The sequence below is a fragment of the Ischnura elegans genome (assembly GCF_921293095.1).
Source record: "Ischnura elegans chromosome 13 unlocalized genomic scaffold, ioIscEleg1.1 SUPER_13_unloc_1, whole genome shotgun sequence".
Lineage (NCBI taxonomy): Eukaryota > Metazoa > Arthropoda > Insecta > Odonata > Coenagrionidae > Ischnura > Ischnura elegans.
The window spans coordinates 11,960,869-11,975,705 of NW_025791657.1; the positions used below are offsets into that span (position 1 = coordinate 11,960,869).

The following is a 14,837-nucleotide window of genomic DNA, read 5'->3' on the forward strand; positions in this document are numbered from 1 at the left end:
CTGACACCTGACCGTGTATAATGAATAAGATTACATCGTTCATTACTTCTTATCTCTTGACCATTAATTAATAAAATCTACCCAGAATTTGTAGTACCACAATATAGTATAAACATACTGCAATACCATTATCTTCGGTTACCTTTAAAAATCGTGAACTATTTTCATATTTGCCACAGTTAAAATAACCAGTAAAGGTTATATTAAGTTCACTAATTAAATTTCTAATTAACATGTGTCATCTCCAACATCACCGAAAGGCCAACATCGATCAAGCGAAGGTTAAGGTACACATAATTTTGAAATTACTTTTTCAATGGTTTTGATTTGTATGACCATTACACTTGATTTACATACATGAAACTAAAATGTAAAAGGGAACTCCTTATGTAAGCTGAGGTACCAAAATGCTTATCTTGAAATCGAGGTTAACTTATGTACTTACATGGAAACTTGACGCGACTATTGTCATACACACAGTAAAATTCTACATGCTATTTACTCTAACAGCAGCACTGATATTAATACTCGCTAATATAGTAAATTTCTTTCCTTAAGATAATATCCTTCAAACAAACAACTTGAAATTTAACGTTACAAACCTTCGCAACTACTGACCGATTGAACTACCATTTGATTCCATGCAAGTATACTTTATATTACATACTATTACCGCACACATAGTAGTTATAATAAAACGTATGATGTAAATACAAAACCATCAACGAAACAAGAACAACAGTAGGAATATCTTCCAACAACATACCGGTGTCTTCCATGGTGTCTTCATAAACAACGTCAATCTCATCGTTTCGATATTCGCTACTCTCATGTTGAAAACCCGCTAAATTTAAATACCGTGTGTTCAAGCCACTCAATTGAACCGCAGGCTTTTCGTTACGTAGAATCTCGGAGCTATTAAAAGCTGTTCCACGGGTGATATGGATGATTCCTTCTGCTTCCTTTGTCCTGTTATGAATACGCTCTAGGACGAAATCAACGGCAGGTTTGGATAATCTAAATTTCATTTTTAAACTCCTTATTCTTCGTATACATCATACGCATTTACTTCCAAGGACCTGTGGTGTGCACGTAAGTTTAAATAATCTATAATTATATCCAACTCCTCGTCAGATGATGACAATACGTCGGCCATCTTGGTTGATCATGGCTTGATCAAAGAAAATCCACGATCAACTTGATCAAGGATGTTGATCCCCGATTAGCGCTGATTGTCGTAGGTGAAACTCAATCAGCGTGATTTGAGATTATTTGTACGGTTGATCCAAGATCAAGCGTTGATCGGCGTTGGTGAAATCGGCCCTAAGGCTGGTAATTTCGGTGCCTCCACCCCTTTGCTCTATTCTATCCTCCGCTTGCGGCTCCTCATCCCAGTTAGAAACGTCAATGATTTTCACCTCACTACTGGCGTCTGACCCGTCCTCATCGTACCTAGGGGGTTCGCGATATTCTCTAAAACCCTTACCTTCCGGTTCCATCGCGTACGAGAATAATTATTACAACAAAATACACAAGGAAAAAATATAACTATGAAATTCGCACTTCGCTGAAAGAGTAACAATCATGGAAATCACGTAAGGCTGTAAGGCTTGCTTTACCTCTTCTGTAACAGAATCTGTGTGTTTAGTTGCAGTCAAAATTGCATCGTGTATAGCAGTGAAATGCGAGAATTGGTGGGTGTGAGACGGCAAAATAGCCCCTGTTTTAATTTTGTTCGTGCATTTGTGCAATTCCTAGCCATTTTAGAAATAAATGCCATTCTAATCTGAGAAATTCTGTGCCCCGTGTAAATCGGCCTTAACAAAGATTTTGGATGTTTGCAATGTTGAATCACTTTGATTTTTCATTGCGTCATGTCAACTATATAAATGCCCATAGATGTAAAACTGCCCACAAAAAAATCAGTCAATGATCCAGAATGTGGAAATTTTACTACTGGAATGGATTGTGCTTCTATGCTGTCACTAAATTTTCTCAACATGACGTTTTTTGTAACATATCTGTAGTTTTTGGTGAGGAATACCTGTATTAGATTCAAATATTTGATGAAAAGTATGCTTTCTTCCATGGAACGTCTTGATTCTCTCATAAAAAGTAAAAAATATTTGAGTTATTGTTTAGAAATTGTTTAATAACTGACTTAAGGAAACAATGTCATCATAGACTTAATGTCAACATAGACATAATTCTGTCTCGAAATGGATTCACAGATAATGAGGATTTTAAAGGATGGAAAAAATGTCTCAGTTGCAAGGTGAAGAATTTCCCCACTTCTACTGTGGCTAACACATTGAGAAGTATTTCACACCATTGGTGTGAAATACTTCTCAATGTCTTAACTGGTCATGTCAGCCATTTCATTTTAGGTTGTCACTAAAATCTTCTGCAAACATGATTTCAGCCAGCTTGAGTGGTCTCAGGTGAAAGAGGAGGTTTTATTGTTATTATTTATCATTACTCACATTTTTACTTTGCCCCCATTGATTGGCACCCAGCATTATCTTCTAGGTATCTGTGAAAGGTGAGAATGAAGACCCTCTCAGTGAAGGTAATTATCCTGAGATGTACACACCGGATCCAGATGGAATTTCAATTAATGCTTTAGACTCTTTGGCAACTGACGACTTGGTAAGTTCACATTTGCTTTGTTAAGTAGATATTTTCTACTACAGAAATTCAGTCCTCCATGTTATATTCCAACACGAAGAATGATGAAGATAAAATGGATTGACCGTGTGAGTAACCAGGAAGTGCTAAGGAGAGTGGGAGAAAAGAGAAGCCTCCTAAAAACATCAAGCAGAAGAAGGGACAACTTAGTTGGCCACATTTTGAGGCACTATGGTCTGATGAAGACAATCGTTGAAGGACAAGTGGAAGGGAAAAAGGGCAAGGGACGGCCCCGAATGAGTTATATAGGACAGGTTATAAAGGATGTAAAAGAGAATAAATATGTAGCTATGAAGAGATTAGCGGTTAGGAGAGAGAAATGGAGAGCTGCGTCAAACCAATCTTAGGATTGTTGACTAATGATGATGATGAAGTAGATTTTTTCCACTACAGAAATTCAGTCCTTCATGTTATGTTCCAATATAATTTACCATAATAACAATATCACTTCCTATCTTATATCAAATATAGAATAGGAATAGGATTACAGGAATATTTTCTCCATGGAATATTCCTGTATCAATTGCTAAAAAAGCAAAGCCTTTACCCTAACTTTGTCAAATGTAAATAAGTAAACTTGAGATTTGTAATAACTCTTCATTATAACTTTCACAGTTAGTCATATCAGTTAAAGATATGCTTCAGGGCTATGTTGCCTTGCAAATTCTTGGGTGGCCCCGTTTCCTGACCAATTCTGGTTTCCTTTTCAAGGAAGATCATCAAAGAAAGAGAATCAAAGTCCCAAAAGTTTTGGCCCATTTCCCCGAAAGTTTTTTCCAACTAACAGATATTTGTCGTTGGTGATGAAATCATTCAAAATAAATGGTTTATTGTTCTAAAGAGAATGGGCGCATACAGCTGCTCTGATCACTCACCTTTGCTCACTGAGCAATTGAGGGCTCTGCCGTCATGGCGTTTCACATTTTTGTGAGAAATAAAACCCCATCCTCTTCTCCAATTTCCACAAAAATGACGGATCATTATCATAAACCCTAAGATATGTTTAAGGCAGCTCTGCTGTCCGCTTACCTTTTCATTAGGACGTATTTTTTCTCTTTGACATCTTTTATAACCTTTACTATTCTTCCACCAGTCCTTCTAGTACTGTTTTTATCATACCATTATGGCTCATTATGTGGTCAACTAAGTAGTTCTGTCTTGTGCTAAGGGTTTTCAGAAGAATTCTCTTTTCTGCCATTTTTCTTAGCACTTCTTTGTTACTCACATGGTCGATCCATTTTATCTTCATCATTCTTTGGCTGCACCATATTTTGAATGCTTCTACTCTAGAGTTCTCTGCTGCTGCTCAACATCCAAGCCTCGCATCTTTGAAGAGATATGTTGAAATTCTTTTCCTTCCATATTGTTCAAACAATATAGGAGGAAAATAAGTGAAATTCATGCTACCTATTCTAGCACTTGGTACTCTCATGCTGAGTTATTGTGATGTCATGATCAACAGATCATGATCATGATTCCCTGGTAAAATTATTCCAAATGAGAAAAACCTTTCACGTAGAATGATGAATCCTAATGTGTTCGTTGTGGTTGGCTGTATTGCCTCTTAATCAGATGATGCAATTTCTAGCCAAATCTACCAAGCATGATTTGCTCCCAAAAAAGAATTTAAATAAGGTATATTCTAATTATAGCAGATGTGGATGTGGTGAGAACTATATGGAGTAAATTATAAGGGGGACTCAGGATTTGCCCTTCAACGCCTTTGGAAAGGGTATTAGATGTTGGCAAACCAGGGTGGTTGTTGAGAGGCATCAATTTCTTTCCGTGAGCTGATTTTAATGGAGCTTGTTATATATTCAACTTTGATTGAAATAAAATATAATAATTACCTTTAATTGATGAAACCAACATTTGTGTACTCCATTTGCCTATGTCGAAATAGATTATTGGTTGCCGATAAATGATGTAACGAGGCCATGATGTCTCAAACTATTGCTGGTAAATTTGTTGTTCCTTATTAGGAGGGTTTTCCTATGGCTAATTGAAAAGGCAGAGTAACCTTATGACCCATATTATGTTAGTCGATGAGTTTCTCCCGTCTTCTTCTCTGAGGTCAGAATAGCTTTTCAGGGAATTTTCCAGTTGTACATGCATATTTGATGTTTTGGTTGCGATCTTTTTGCTTCTGGTACCAATTGGTGAAAACCTGTACCAATGAATTGCTAACCCTGGAGTAGTCGTGCCTAACATGTAGCCTAATGTGGTCGCTGCGGGTGACTCTGACTCGCACTAAAAGAAATGGTTTTAAAGCTTAATTTACATTTTTGTTTTTTTGTAACTTCACACATTTCAGTTTCAAGGTATATAAACTCATACCATGTGTTTAAAAAACTATTTTATTACTTTAATATTATTTTCAATAATTAAGAAAAAGTATCACAAAAATGAGGTTTTTGTTAGAGTTCAAGATTTTTCGTAATTTTATGGTTAACTAGCTTACTTACAATAATTTTTAACTCTTTAACTTTGAATATAGGTTGTAAAAAATTCAAAAATTAGCCTATGGCATAATGTTATAAGGAAAATTTTTTAAGTTATTGAAGCATGAAAATAATGCACCCAATTTTAAAAAAAATGTAAAAAAATGAGCCAAGGTTTATCACAAAGATTAAAAGAAAACTTAAACTAATGCTTCATAATATTTTTTCCAATAGGAACAAATATTTATTTCCACAACTTTATGTCACTATGAATGTCCAGTTATTGGTTTAGTTGCATCCCAAAGTCAGTAAAGTTGAGGTATGTTGGCCATGAGTGAGCCTACAAAACCCACAACTTGATAAAATGTGCAAATTTATTTTTTATAAAAGCACATCAAAGCTTTCAGGTGTAAAAAGATTGGGTAGTCCCTATGTGTATAATATAAAAAACTCACTATTTATTTCATGTCAATACAGTTGAGACAAGTGGGTTTGGAGTGTTTGCCACAGACAGGGATGTTGCATGATGCACACGGCTTTCTCTTCTTTGGGACAGTGTCTTCTTTTAGAATGTGCTAAATATTTATACGGGTTGCCTTTGACAGAGATCCTTGAAGACAAGTTCTAAGATGAGGTGTAAATAGTTCTGTAGCCAACTCCTTGAGCCATTTCCTTAGTTCAAGTTTTCTTTCTTTGTCATTCCAGGAGCAAATGATGAGGGTTTAGTCCTATAAAGTCTAAAATATGGTAAAATGCTGTGAAGGGCCAATGCTTTGTCTTTCTGGCGACAGAGTAATTGCCACTCATTTCATCAACCACATCAACTCCTCCTTTTGTGACATTATAAAATGTTATTATCTCTGGTTTCTTTTGTTCTTCTATGGCATTGTCAATACTTTTACTGTGATGCATGGTGGAGGTCAATAGAACGACCTTGTTCTTATTTGGGACAAAAGATATTAGTGTTGTCAAGTTTTTGGCAAAACCAAACATTGACGAGTGTACTTCTCAATTCTTAGTTCTCAAAAACTCTGGAGGTCAGTATCTCTTTCTTGTTTTTCCTGATTGTTCCAACTGTGGTGAGTTTTTGATTTTGCAAGAGATCATTAGATAGGGCAATACTAGAAAACCAGTTATCATAAGTGACGTTTCTGTTGCTTCCACTTATCGGTTCGACAAGTCTGACTACTACTGGAGATTTTGTTTGACTTATGTGTTCATAAGGTACAGGGCGTTGTTTTCCAAGATATACTTCCATTTTTAGTACATAAAGTGTTCGTGAGTCAACCAGTGAAAACACCTTCACACCATATTTTGCAGGCTTATCATGCATATGCTGCCTGAAACCGCACCTTCCACGGAAGGCCCACAACATCTAGTCAATTGTTTTGTACTCACCAACAGAAAACTTTGATTTACATTTCTTTACAACAAACTCAAAGCATCCCTGAAAGTTGCTAAATGGTCCACTTCCATCCTCTGCACTCGAGTTCTTTTATCAAATGTTAGCATTCGAAGCAAAAATCTAAATCAATTCAAAGACATTACACACTTGAATAGATGCACTTTTTCCCACAACTCTTCTGCGTTCAGATGTGAAGCCTTCAACACACCTGTGTAATACAATAAACCCAACAGGGCTTTAGTTTCTTCAACTGTAGTGTTTTTACAGTCATGATCCCAGCCAAATTTATTTTTATTCAAGTCTATGAATAAATTAGTGTTGTTTACAATATTTTGTATTACTTCGTCAGGCAAGAAGAACTGCCATGCTTGCAACGGTTTTTTTAGCTTTTTTTGCCTCGCCTTTTGTTCCCGAAAATGAATGATAAGATTCCGCTGTCTGGTTTGTACGGATTGGGTAGGTTCTGCAATTTTCCAGGATGATTCGCCATCTTTCCCTAAATATCGACTCCTATACAAAAGAGGGATGTCGTCGTCTGATGTTTCATCGTCACTAGAAACTTCACTTCTGCTTTGCTCAGTGTCCGTATTCCTGTCATTGTCATCTGCGCATTCCTCAATGGGATCAACATCACTCCAGTAGTTGGATTCGTCATCCGATGTGTCAAAAGAAAAGCCTTCTTCTAAGGTAAACAAGAGTCCTTCTTCATCCAATGGAACGTGGCGATTGGAAAAAAGTAACTTGTCTACTGGAGCCAGATTTAGGTTTGCTTGCCATGTTTATAATTCAGTTTTATAAAAAAAACACTTAAATTAAGCCCTGACCAAGAAAACACACAGCATTACTCTACTGTACACTAACTTACGCTCACAGTTATAAAAAAAACTTGCACATTTTTTGACAACGCTAATGGCCGCTGTGGGTCAGGCTGACACGCACATGTACGCCTAGGTCAATGAACAAGCTGAAACTGAAGAAACTCAATAGGGTATGGTAGGAGGGTTTTATAGAAGCAGCGACATGGAAAGTGGAGACCGTTCATTATTTTGTATATTCAGCCCAGATATAAATAGTTGTGTGGGGGTCGGAGCGACCCGCAGCAACCACTCCCAGGTTAATTCTCTTTTTTTTTCTCAGTGGCATGGGAACATGTGGTTCCCCTTCTGTAAAAGCAGATCAGTTCAGTGATGATGGAGGAGGATATGCACACAATGAAAGCACTAATGGGGACTAAATAAATAAATTGACAATGATGCATCAATAGCTAAAATTTATCTGATAGAATAAAAAAAACAAGTAGATGTCATTTTTCTGCAAAACTTCTGAATATGTTGCTCCAAGGAGACTTCATTGTCTAGTTTTACACCCAGATAAGGAGAACTGAAATTTTGTCAAATATACAAAGTTTTATAAAGATCAGTTAGTGGGAAGCTGGTTGCATACACTGGTGAGTCACATGCACCGGTAAACCTTAAAATTTCTTAAAATTACATATTTAGATTATAACCTTAAAAATTTATATTCCTGTGCTTAAAGTAATACACATTTAATACAGTTACTACCTGTGAAGCACCCTTAATAATTTATCCATATTAGTCTATTCAAGCTCCAGCTTGGGGCTCATTCTCAGTAATAATTAATTTTTTATTTTTGTCTGATAAAACAATATTCAGCATCCCTCAGGGTGAACCCCGAGGCGAAGCCTGAAACGTTGGCCAACATGTATAAATTAACCTGGTGGGAATCTGGAAAGTAGTTGACTCAACTCAATTTCTGTCTGCTTTGCCCCTCAGTTGATGTTATTCTGAGCCGTGGAAGTACAAATAATAAAGTAATAAAGATATATGAATCAATCGATGAATTCAAAGGTGAGTGAGTATTTAAAAAGGAATGCTTCCTACTGCATTGCAGAATTCATATAGTCATTATTATGTTTGTAACATGCATACAGCCTGCTACAGCATCCACAGCAGTGACACAACACCTATGACAGCTGCAATAGCTGAAAGTACCCCAGAGAATTTTCTTTTGCCAGAGGCCACTCAAGCGACTGCACGCATGCACCAATGTAATTGGCCACTTACGTTATCCTCTTCACTACAATTATTTACCTTCAAATAAAAAAAGTGGAATTTGATATGACTGCATTGGAACTTAGGTAAACAAAGATATCGGAACAATTCTTGGTTAACAGTTGTAACAGAACTATTAAGACTTTCCTCTTGTCCAACGTGTGGCATTATGAGAAAACTCTTTGGGTGCGATTCATAGACCACATTGAAATCTCTCACTTTACAGTCTCTCTTTACGGTAAAGTGATACTTTAGCAAATGTGCGTTGCTGATTCGTTTCAAGGATCTCACTTTAGGTGTCGATCCGGCATTGAAATTTTGAGTGTTGGCAATGAACGCTGCGAAAAAGTGAAGAAAAAGTTGACAATCGATATTAATTGCATACCTAATTGTTACATATTCTGACGACTGGGTTTCCCTGTTGTATTTTGCTAAGATTTTATTAAGCTGCATTTTCTCGTTCTCTCATATTGTGTGCAAATTTAAATGAATACTGCGTTATTGAAAGCTTTTCCCCACTAACTTTTTTGTGCCTTAATGACTGAGTTGGCTGAATAAAAGCTCGCTTTTAATTAGCTTCGTGCATTGATAATGCCCGTTGATGTTTCCAGCAATGTAAATGTTCAAATGCTGATACCTTTGCGTCACTTTATGATCATCTTGTATGATTAACTGCATACGGTTGTTTGGACTACATGTAAGTCGATGTTTGATGGTAATAGTTCATTGAAGGTGGGTGAAATTCTCTCACGTTAACTTTAAACTCTACCAATTAATTTGAAGATTAACAATCAGTGGTTGTCTCTGGTGGATCCATATTTTGAAGGAGGTATGGGTGTGTATTGAATTCTTTTATGCCTACCAATATTTTAATTCTGTTAATGTTGACCAAAGGGGTTATATATTATAGAGAAATGGACATTCAAGAATACCTACATCATCAAAACCAATGAATAAATGGCCACACAATGAAAAATTTTGAATGTGAGAATGGATTTATATCAATAAATATCTCTTTGTCTACTTCAAATGATGCCTCGACTTATGTGAATACCTAACCCGTGTATCCATTCACGAATTTTGTAGTAAAAAAATTCAATGAAATCTGTGATGCTGTGTAAAGAAAATTTCATAACAATCCTATATCCTCGAGAAAATATTGCTTTGCTGCAGATAATATGGCTATGAAGGAAAGTATGTTTTACTTTTTATTGCTGCCTTTCATGACAAGGTCCTATATCATCATTGTAAATATTCAAATGCGTTGTCGATAAACGAAACAAAAACTCTGTAGTTTCAAAATGACAGGAACATGTTAAATGTGATATGGAGGCATGCGGAAAGGGTTCATTAAGCAATTATGGAATAAAAATGCTTCAAATGCAATGCAACGTATATAAACTAGCATTGGTTGGCCAAACGACATGAAAATCAAGTCTTTGTTTACGAAGACCATTGACGCCAACATTAGCAGAATTCTGCTATCATATTAGAGTATTTTTAAGGGAAATTATAGAATATGAACACATAAATGACCTAAGAGCTTAACAATTATCCTTTTCAACCACTTACTGTGTTGTAATTATCACAAGAACAAAAAGTCCTTGGTAGTATAACGACCGATGGAGTTCAACCTTAAAATACAAGTAATGGGTCATCTCCATCCATACTATACTCGAATCTCGATAATTTTCAGGAAAAAGAGATATATTACGTGACTGGTTATTTCTTGAAAAACGCTCGTCTGCTGCTGCGTTCTCACAAAAAAATTAGTTCCTATTAATTTCCGTAACCCAAATATCTTCATATTTCAACGTCAAAAACAGCCGGTGCGGCCATATTTATTCAGCCGTAAAGGACACTTTACCTTTTTGCGCCGATATCCTTCACGGGAAGTTGCTTTTGGCTCTACGAAGAGTTTGAGAAATTCTTTTTCGCCCCGCACGGAGTTTTTTTTTCGGCTTGGGACTATCCAGGTAGTCACTTCCTCCCCTTAATGACCTTTCCTAGCGTGGTCCCAGACCCTTTCCTCGGCAACTGGGCAAATACAATCCTCGACCCTTTTCCCCGATGGCAGCCCATCACCGCGTACTTTTGTGGTCAGTTTATTGTTACCAGTGCAATTTTAATTTTTTTAATTGTTACTGTTGCATTAAATGTCAGTTCACCAGTGTATTCCTTTCATTTTGCAATGCCTGTAGTACTTTTAAACGAAGTTCTACGGTTATTTTTAGGGTTTTCAGTAAAACGGCACTATATCATAGACCATCAAATACTTTAAAGGGAATGAAATATTTCAATGTTCCTAGCCTACTTCTAGGTACTTACGATTTATGATATGAACATATTTTAGATCCACGCTACGCTCCACTCGTTCAAGTAACTCTGAGCACGTCGGGAACGTAAGCAAAACTAACGAAAGCGAAACGAAAGGCACTTCAAGAAAAAAATCCTGGCTGTATAATTCCAAGAAAAAATGTAATTCCACCGAAACATCATTTGAAAGAAAATCCGTACAGGAGGAGGAAGGGGAATGCGTACAGAACATTTACGGTTAAATTTGAATGCACGCCAAGAAAATTTTGAAAAGAAAATGAGATATTCTATCGAATTTCACCGCAAATGTACACTTAGAATGTAGCTAACAGAGTAATGTATATTTTTAGATGTAAATCATTACAATATCGCTCCTATAAACTTGCTAGTAAGTTATAAAAATAACAATTAAACATCTAACCTTAGCGTCTCCAAAAATTGTTCTAGTTGATGATCAACTCCGTTAATATGAACGCTAGAATTCCGTTTAAAATTTGTAACCAATCAGCAGAACATACAGAATGTAATTCCTAGCATTGATTTTCAATAAATGCAACATGAACGTTTTTAGTTATTTTAACTTTTAAACAAATAAGTGACCATGAGCACCATCCTTGAGTGGGACACTGAGAGCCAGGATGGGCCGAGGTAATCCCCACACAGACAATAGGAAAGGGGCCTCTCGGGCTGAGGGACCCTAATGGCGGTTGGGACCCACTTGGCATGCTTGACCGCGAAACCGTGAAAACACAGCCTATAGCCTTTTGCTTCGAAAAATTCAAGCCGTGAAAATCCGGCCTTCCTTCTTTAGCATCAGAAAATTCAGGCCGTGAAATCATGCCCAGTGTAGGGAAGAGGTTAAGCCCTAAGGTGAGCTTCGGTTGGGCACTTTAAGGTAAAGTGACGATTTGCCCATTTTTCTTCTAAAGTGGCGTTTAAGAAACGGAAAAAGCAGACTTTAGCCCGGCTAAAGAATATTTTAGCCTAAAGTGCCGTCTATGAATCGCACCCTTAGGCCTGCTTTCCATGGTCACACGAACGACCGGTCATTTGACCATACACATGTCTTTTCATAACAAGACCTCAGTCCTACCTACTTGCTTGGTGGGGTTGATTCCACCGCCAAGTTCTTTGAAATGACTTAAATTATAATGCAGCCCCAGTAATCCTCTCTGGTTGCATCTGAAGCATCACCCCACCCCCCGCCACTGCCAATCTAGTTTATATATCTGTGGATTACCTGAACAGAGGCTTGGGCCACAAGGTCATCTGTGGCCCCATCAGTGCTATCATTGTGCACACATCCTCCTCCATCATCACTGGTCTGATCTGCTCTTACACAAGGGGACCCACATGTTCCCAAGCCACTCTGATAGGAAGAGACAATTTAGGTGAAGCTATAACCATGAAATCTTAGCTAACGAGAATAAGTAAGCGTGGTCTGGTCACCAACGTTCATTACTCTGCAGAACAATAAATGCTGCACACAAGGTATTGAAATAGAGTATCGTCTTATTTCTAGCCAAATCAGATTTTTTCCACATTTCCATTCTGGCATGATTTTAATGTCATGTTAGCTGGTGACTGCTGAAGAGAGAAGAGAGAGCAGTTAGGTGTTTTATGACAGCTTCTGTTACATCCAGTAAGGTGTCTGTGTCGATTGGCCCATAGAAATGTATTATACAAAGCGATTCATTATTAAAAGAAAACGCCACTTCTTGGGCATGCCCCGGAAAAATAAGTGTCTGATGTAATAAAATTGACCAATGATGCCTTCACGGCAATGGCCGTCCCCCTGCTGGGGGTTCGTGGAGGATTTATGAGTACTTAATAACCCGGTAGTCGGAGGCAAGGTAACGAATCCAAATTAGTTTCCTGCATCAAGGCTATATTCGGCTTTTGCTCATTTATGAAGGCAATCATTTGGGCCCATTTTTCTTGGCTTCTCACCAACTTTACCTTCAATGTTAGAACAGATATTCTGGACATGTTAAAAACTCTTCCTTGTGGTATATTAATGGATTCAAATAACCATAAAGAAATTACATATTAACACTTGAGAGGTGATTAATAAGGTGTGTGAGTGTGTGTGTGTATCTGTCTTTAATGATGCTGATTTTCGACTCATATGCAGGCACAGGCGTCAAAATCTTCCCAGGGTGAAGTGGTGGATGCTGAAGGTACTGGAGCCATCGTGACAGACCTTGACTCTATGCAAGTTTTGACCAAGAAAGAACTATCTCTCAAGGAGACTGATGCCACTGAGGTATGCATGAAATTCACATTCAATTAACCCATTATACCCCATATGGCATGTAGGGCTTTTACCTTTGGTTATTTTGTTTTTTTTTCTGGCTTCTATTGACCTAATTAAGATTAATTTTTCAAAAAGTAATTATATTCATCATAATGTATGATTTGCATAATGTTGTGTTTATGCAATGCTGGGAAAACTCCGGAAAATAAAAACAAAAAAGAACTTTTCAAAACTTAGGTTGCATATTCTATTTTTCATCGCCTTTTCTGACATAATGTTCAATAATATTCTGCATGGAATTAAACAGCTCTTTTCACAACAAAACTTATCTCTGATTTGCACACTCGACATCTTGGCTGGGAATTATGAGTATGCCTGAGGATGAAATGCCCTATTCTCCCTTGACGAGCATGCTGGGGTATAACATGTTTTCTAAGGTGTTCTGCCATTGGGCACCCATTTTTATGCATTAATTATGCTCAGTAGAATTTTACGATCTTGGATCGAAATTCTAACTAAGGAATTGCTTTGCCCATGACTTTGGCATACAATCACCATGGATTCACTACTGCACTATCAACACTTTTCAGAATAGAGATTTTTTGCCCTTAATCTGGATAGGATAACATGCAACTTAATTATCAGGTAAATCTACCCCTCCCATTCCCTGATTGTAATCGTTGATGACATTTCGATTTTCTTCAGGAATCGTCGTGAATACCTTTTCATCTTTACTTTGGGTTCCCTATTACGGTAATTTGAAGCAACAGTGATGACAGAGTTATCATGCATTTGCAGTAAGAGAATATGTTTTGACCTGTCAAACGAATAGTAGGAATCCCTGTCAGTTTTTTTGTCAGATCTCTCAAAGACATGAGTGGGCAGTTTTCCATTTAGATTTTCTCTCACTGTTCCCTTGGCAAAATATCAATTATCACTCAAAAGCCTCTAATAGATTGTAACCGATTTCAAAATTATAAAAATTCTTGGCATGTTATTTTGCAGACTTGCAAAATATTCAGCAAATTTAGAACAACCCTTTCTCCTGGTGCACTTAGAAATCCTGGAAATATCACTTTCAAGTTCCACCTCTCCATATGGCAAAAATTGAATGCCTGTAGATGAGGTACACTACAATGTATAACCCACTCAAAATTGTTCCCCACGAATGAACATTTTAGCTATGTGCCACCTGAAATATGGAACCATTTGTTGGGAAAATTCCCAACTGAATCAAATTTTGGTTTAGTCTTTTGAGGAAAGGTCTGACTGTCAAGAATGTGTCATTTTTGTGTAGTTAAGAATAATCGGAATGCTGTCAATATTTTTTTAATTCATCGAACCGAATCTGCGTCATATATTGCCTCACAATTGCAACAGACATCTCTTGCCTTGTCCAGTACTACATAGTGCCCAATAATATATGATACCCCAACAACATTATGATTACAATTATTTTTTTAAAATCTAGCTTACTTTGAGTAAATTTACGGTTATATATCTCGTAAGTGCAGTTATTTGAGTAGCCCAAAATTAATTCAAGTAATTTTCCACTGAGAAATAAGTGAAAAATTGGTGAGTGGCCTCCATGCTGAGTAATAAGTGTTTCTAATCCTTTTTTTCACGCAGAAATTCGGGACTACTTCGAGAGTAGATTC

The 14,837-nt window shown here is 37.1% G+C and overlaps 1 protein-coding gene across 1 annotated transcript in view; it reads left to right on the forward strand.

Moving 5' to 3' along the window:
* The window catches only part of LOC124172069, a 64,429-nt gene that overhangs the window by 36,342 nt on the left and 13,250 nt on the right, over positions 1-14,837 (forward strand). Inside the window, exons 7-8 of the mRNA XM_046551475.1 lie at positions 2,530-2,649; positions 13,057-13,188. Of these exons, the coding sequence (XP_046407431.1) occupies positions 2,530-2,649; positions 13,057-13,188 (252 nt within the window). The remainder of the gene's footprint in view (positions 1-2,529; positions 2,650-13,056; positions 13,189-14,837) is intronic.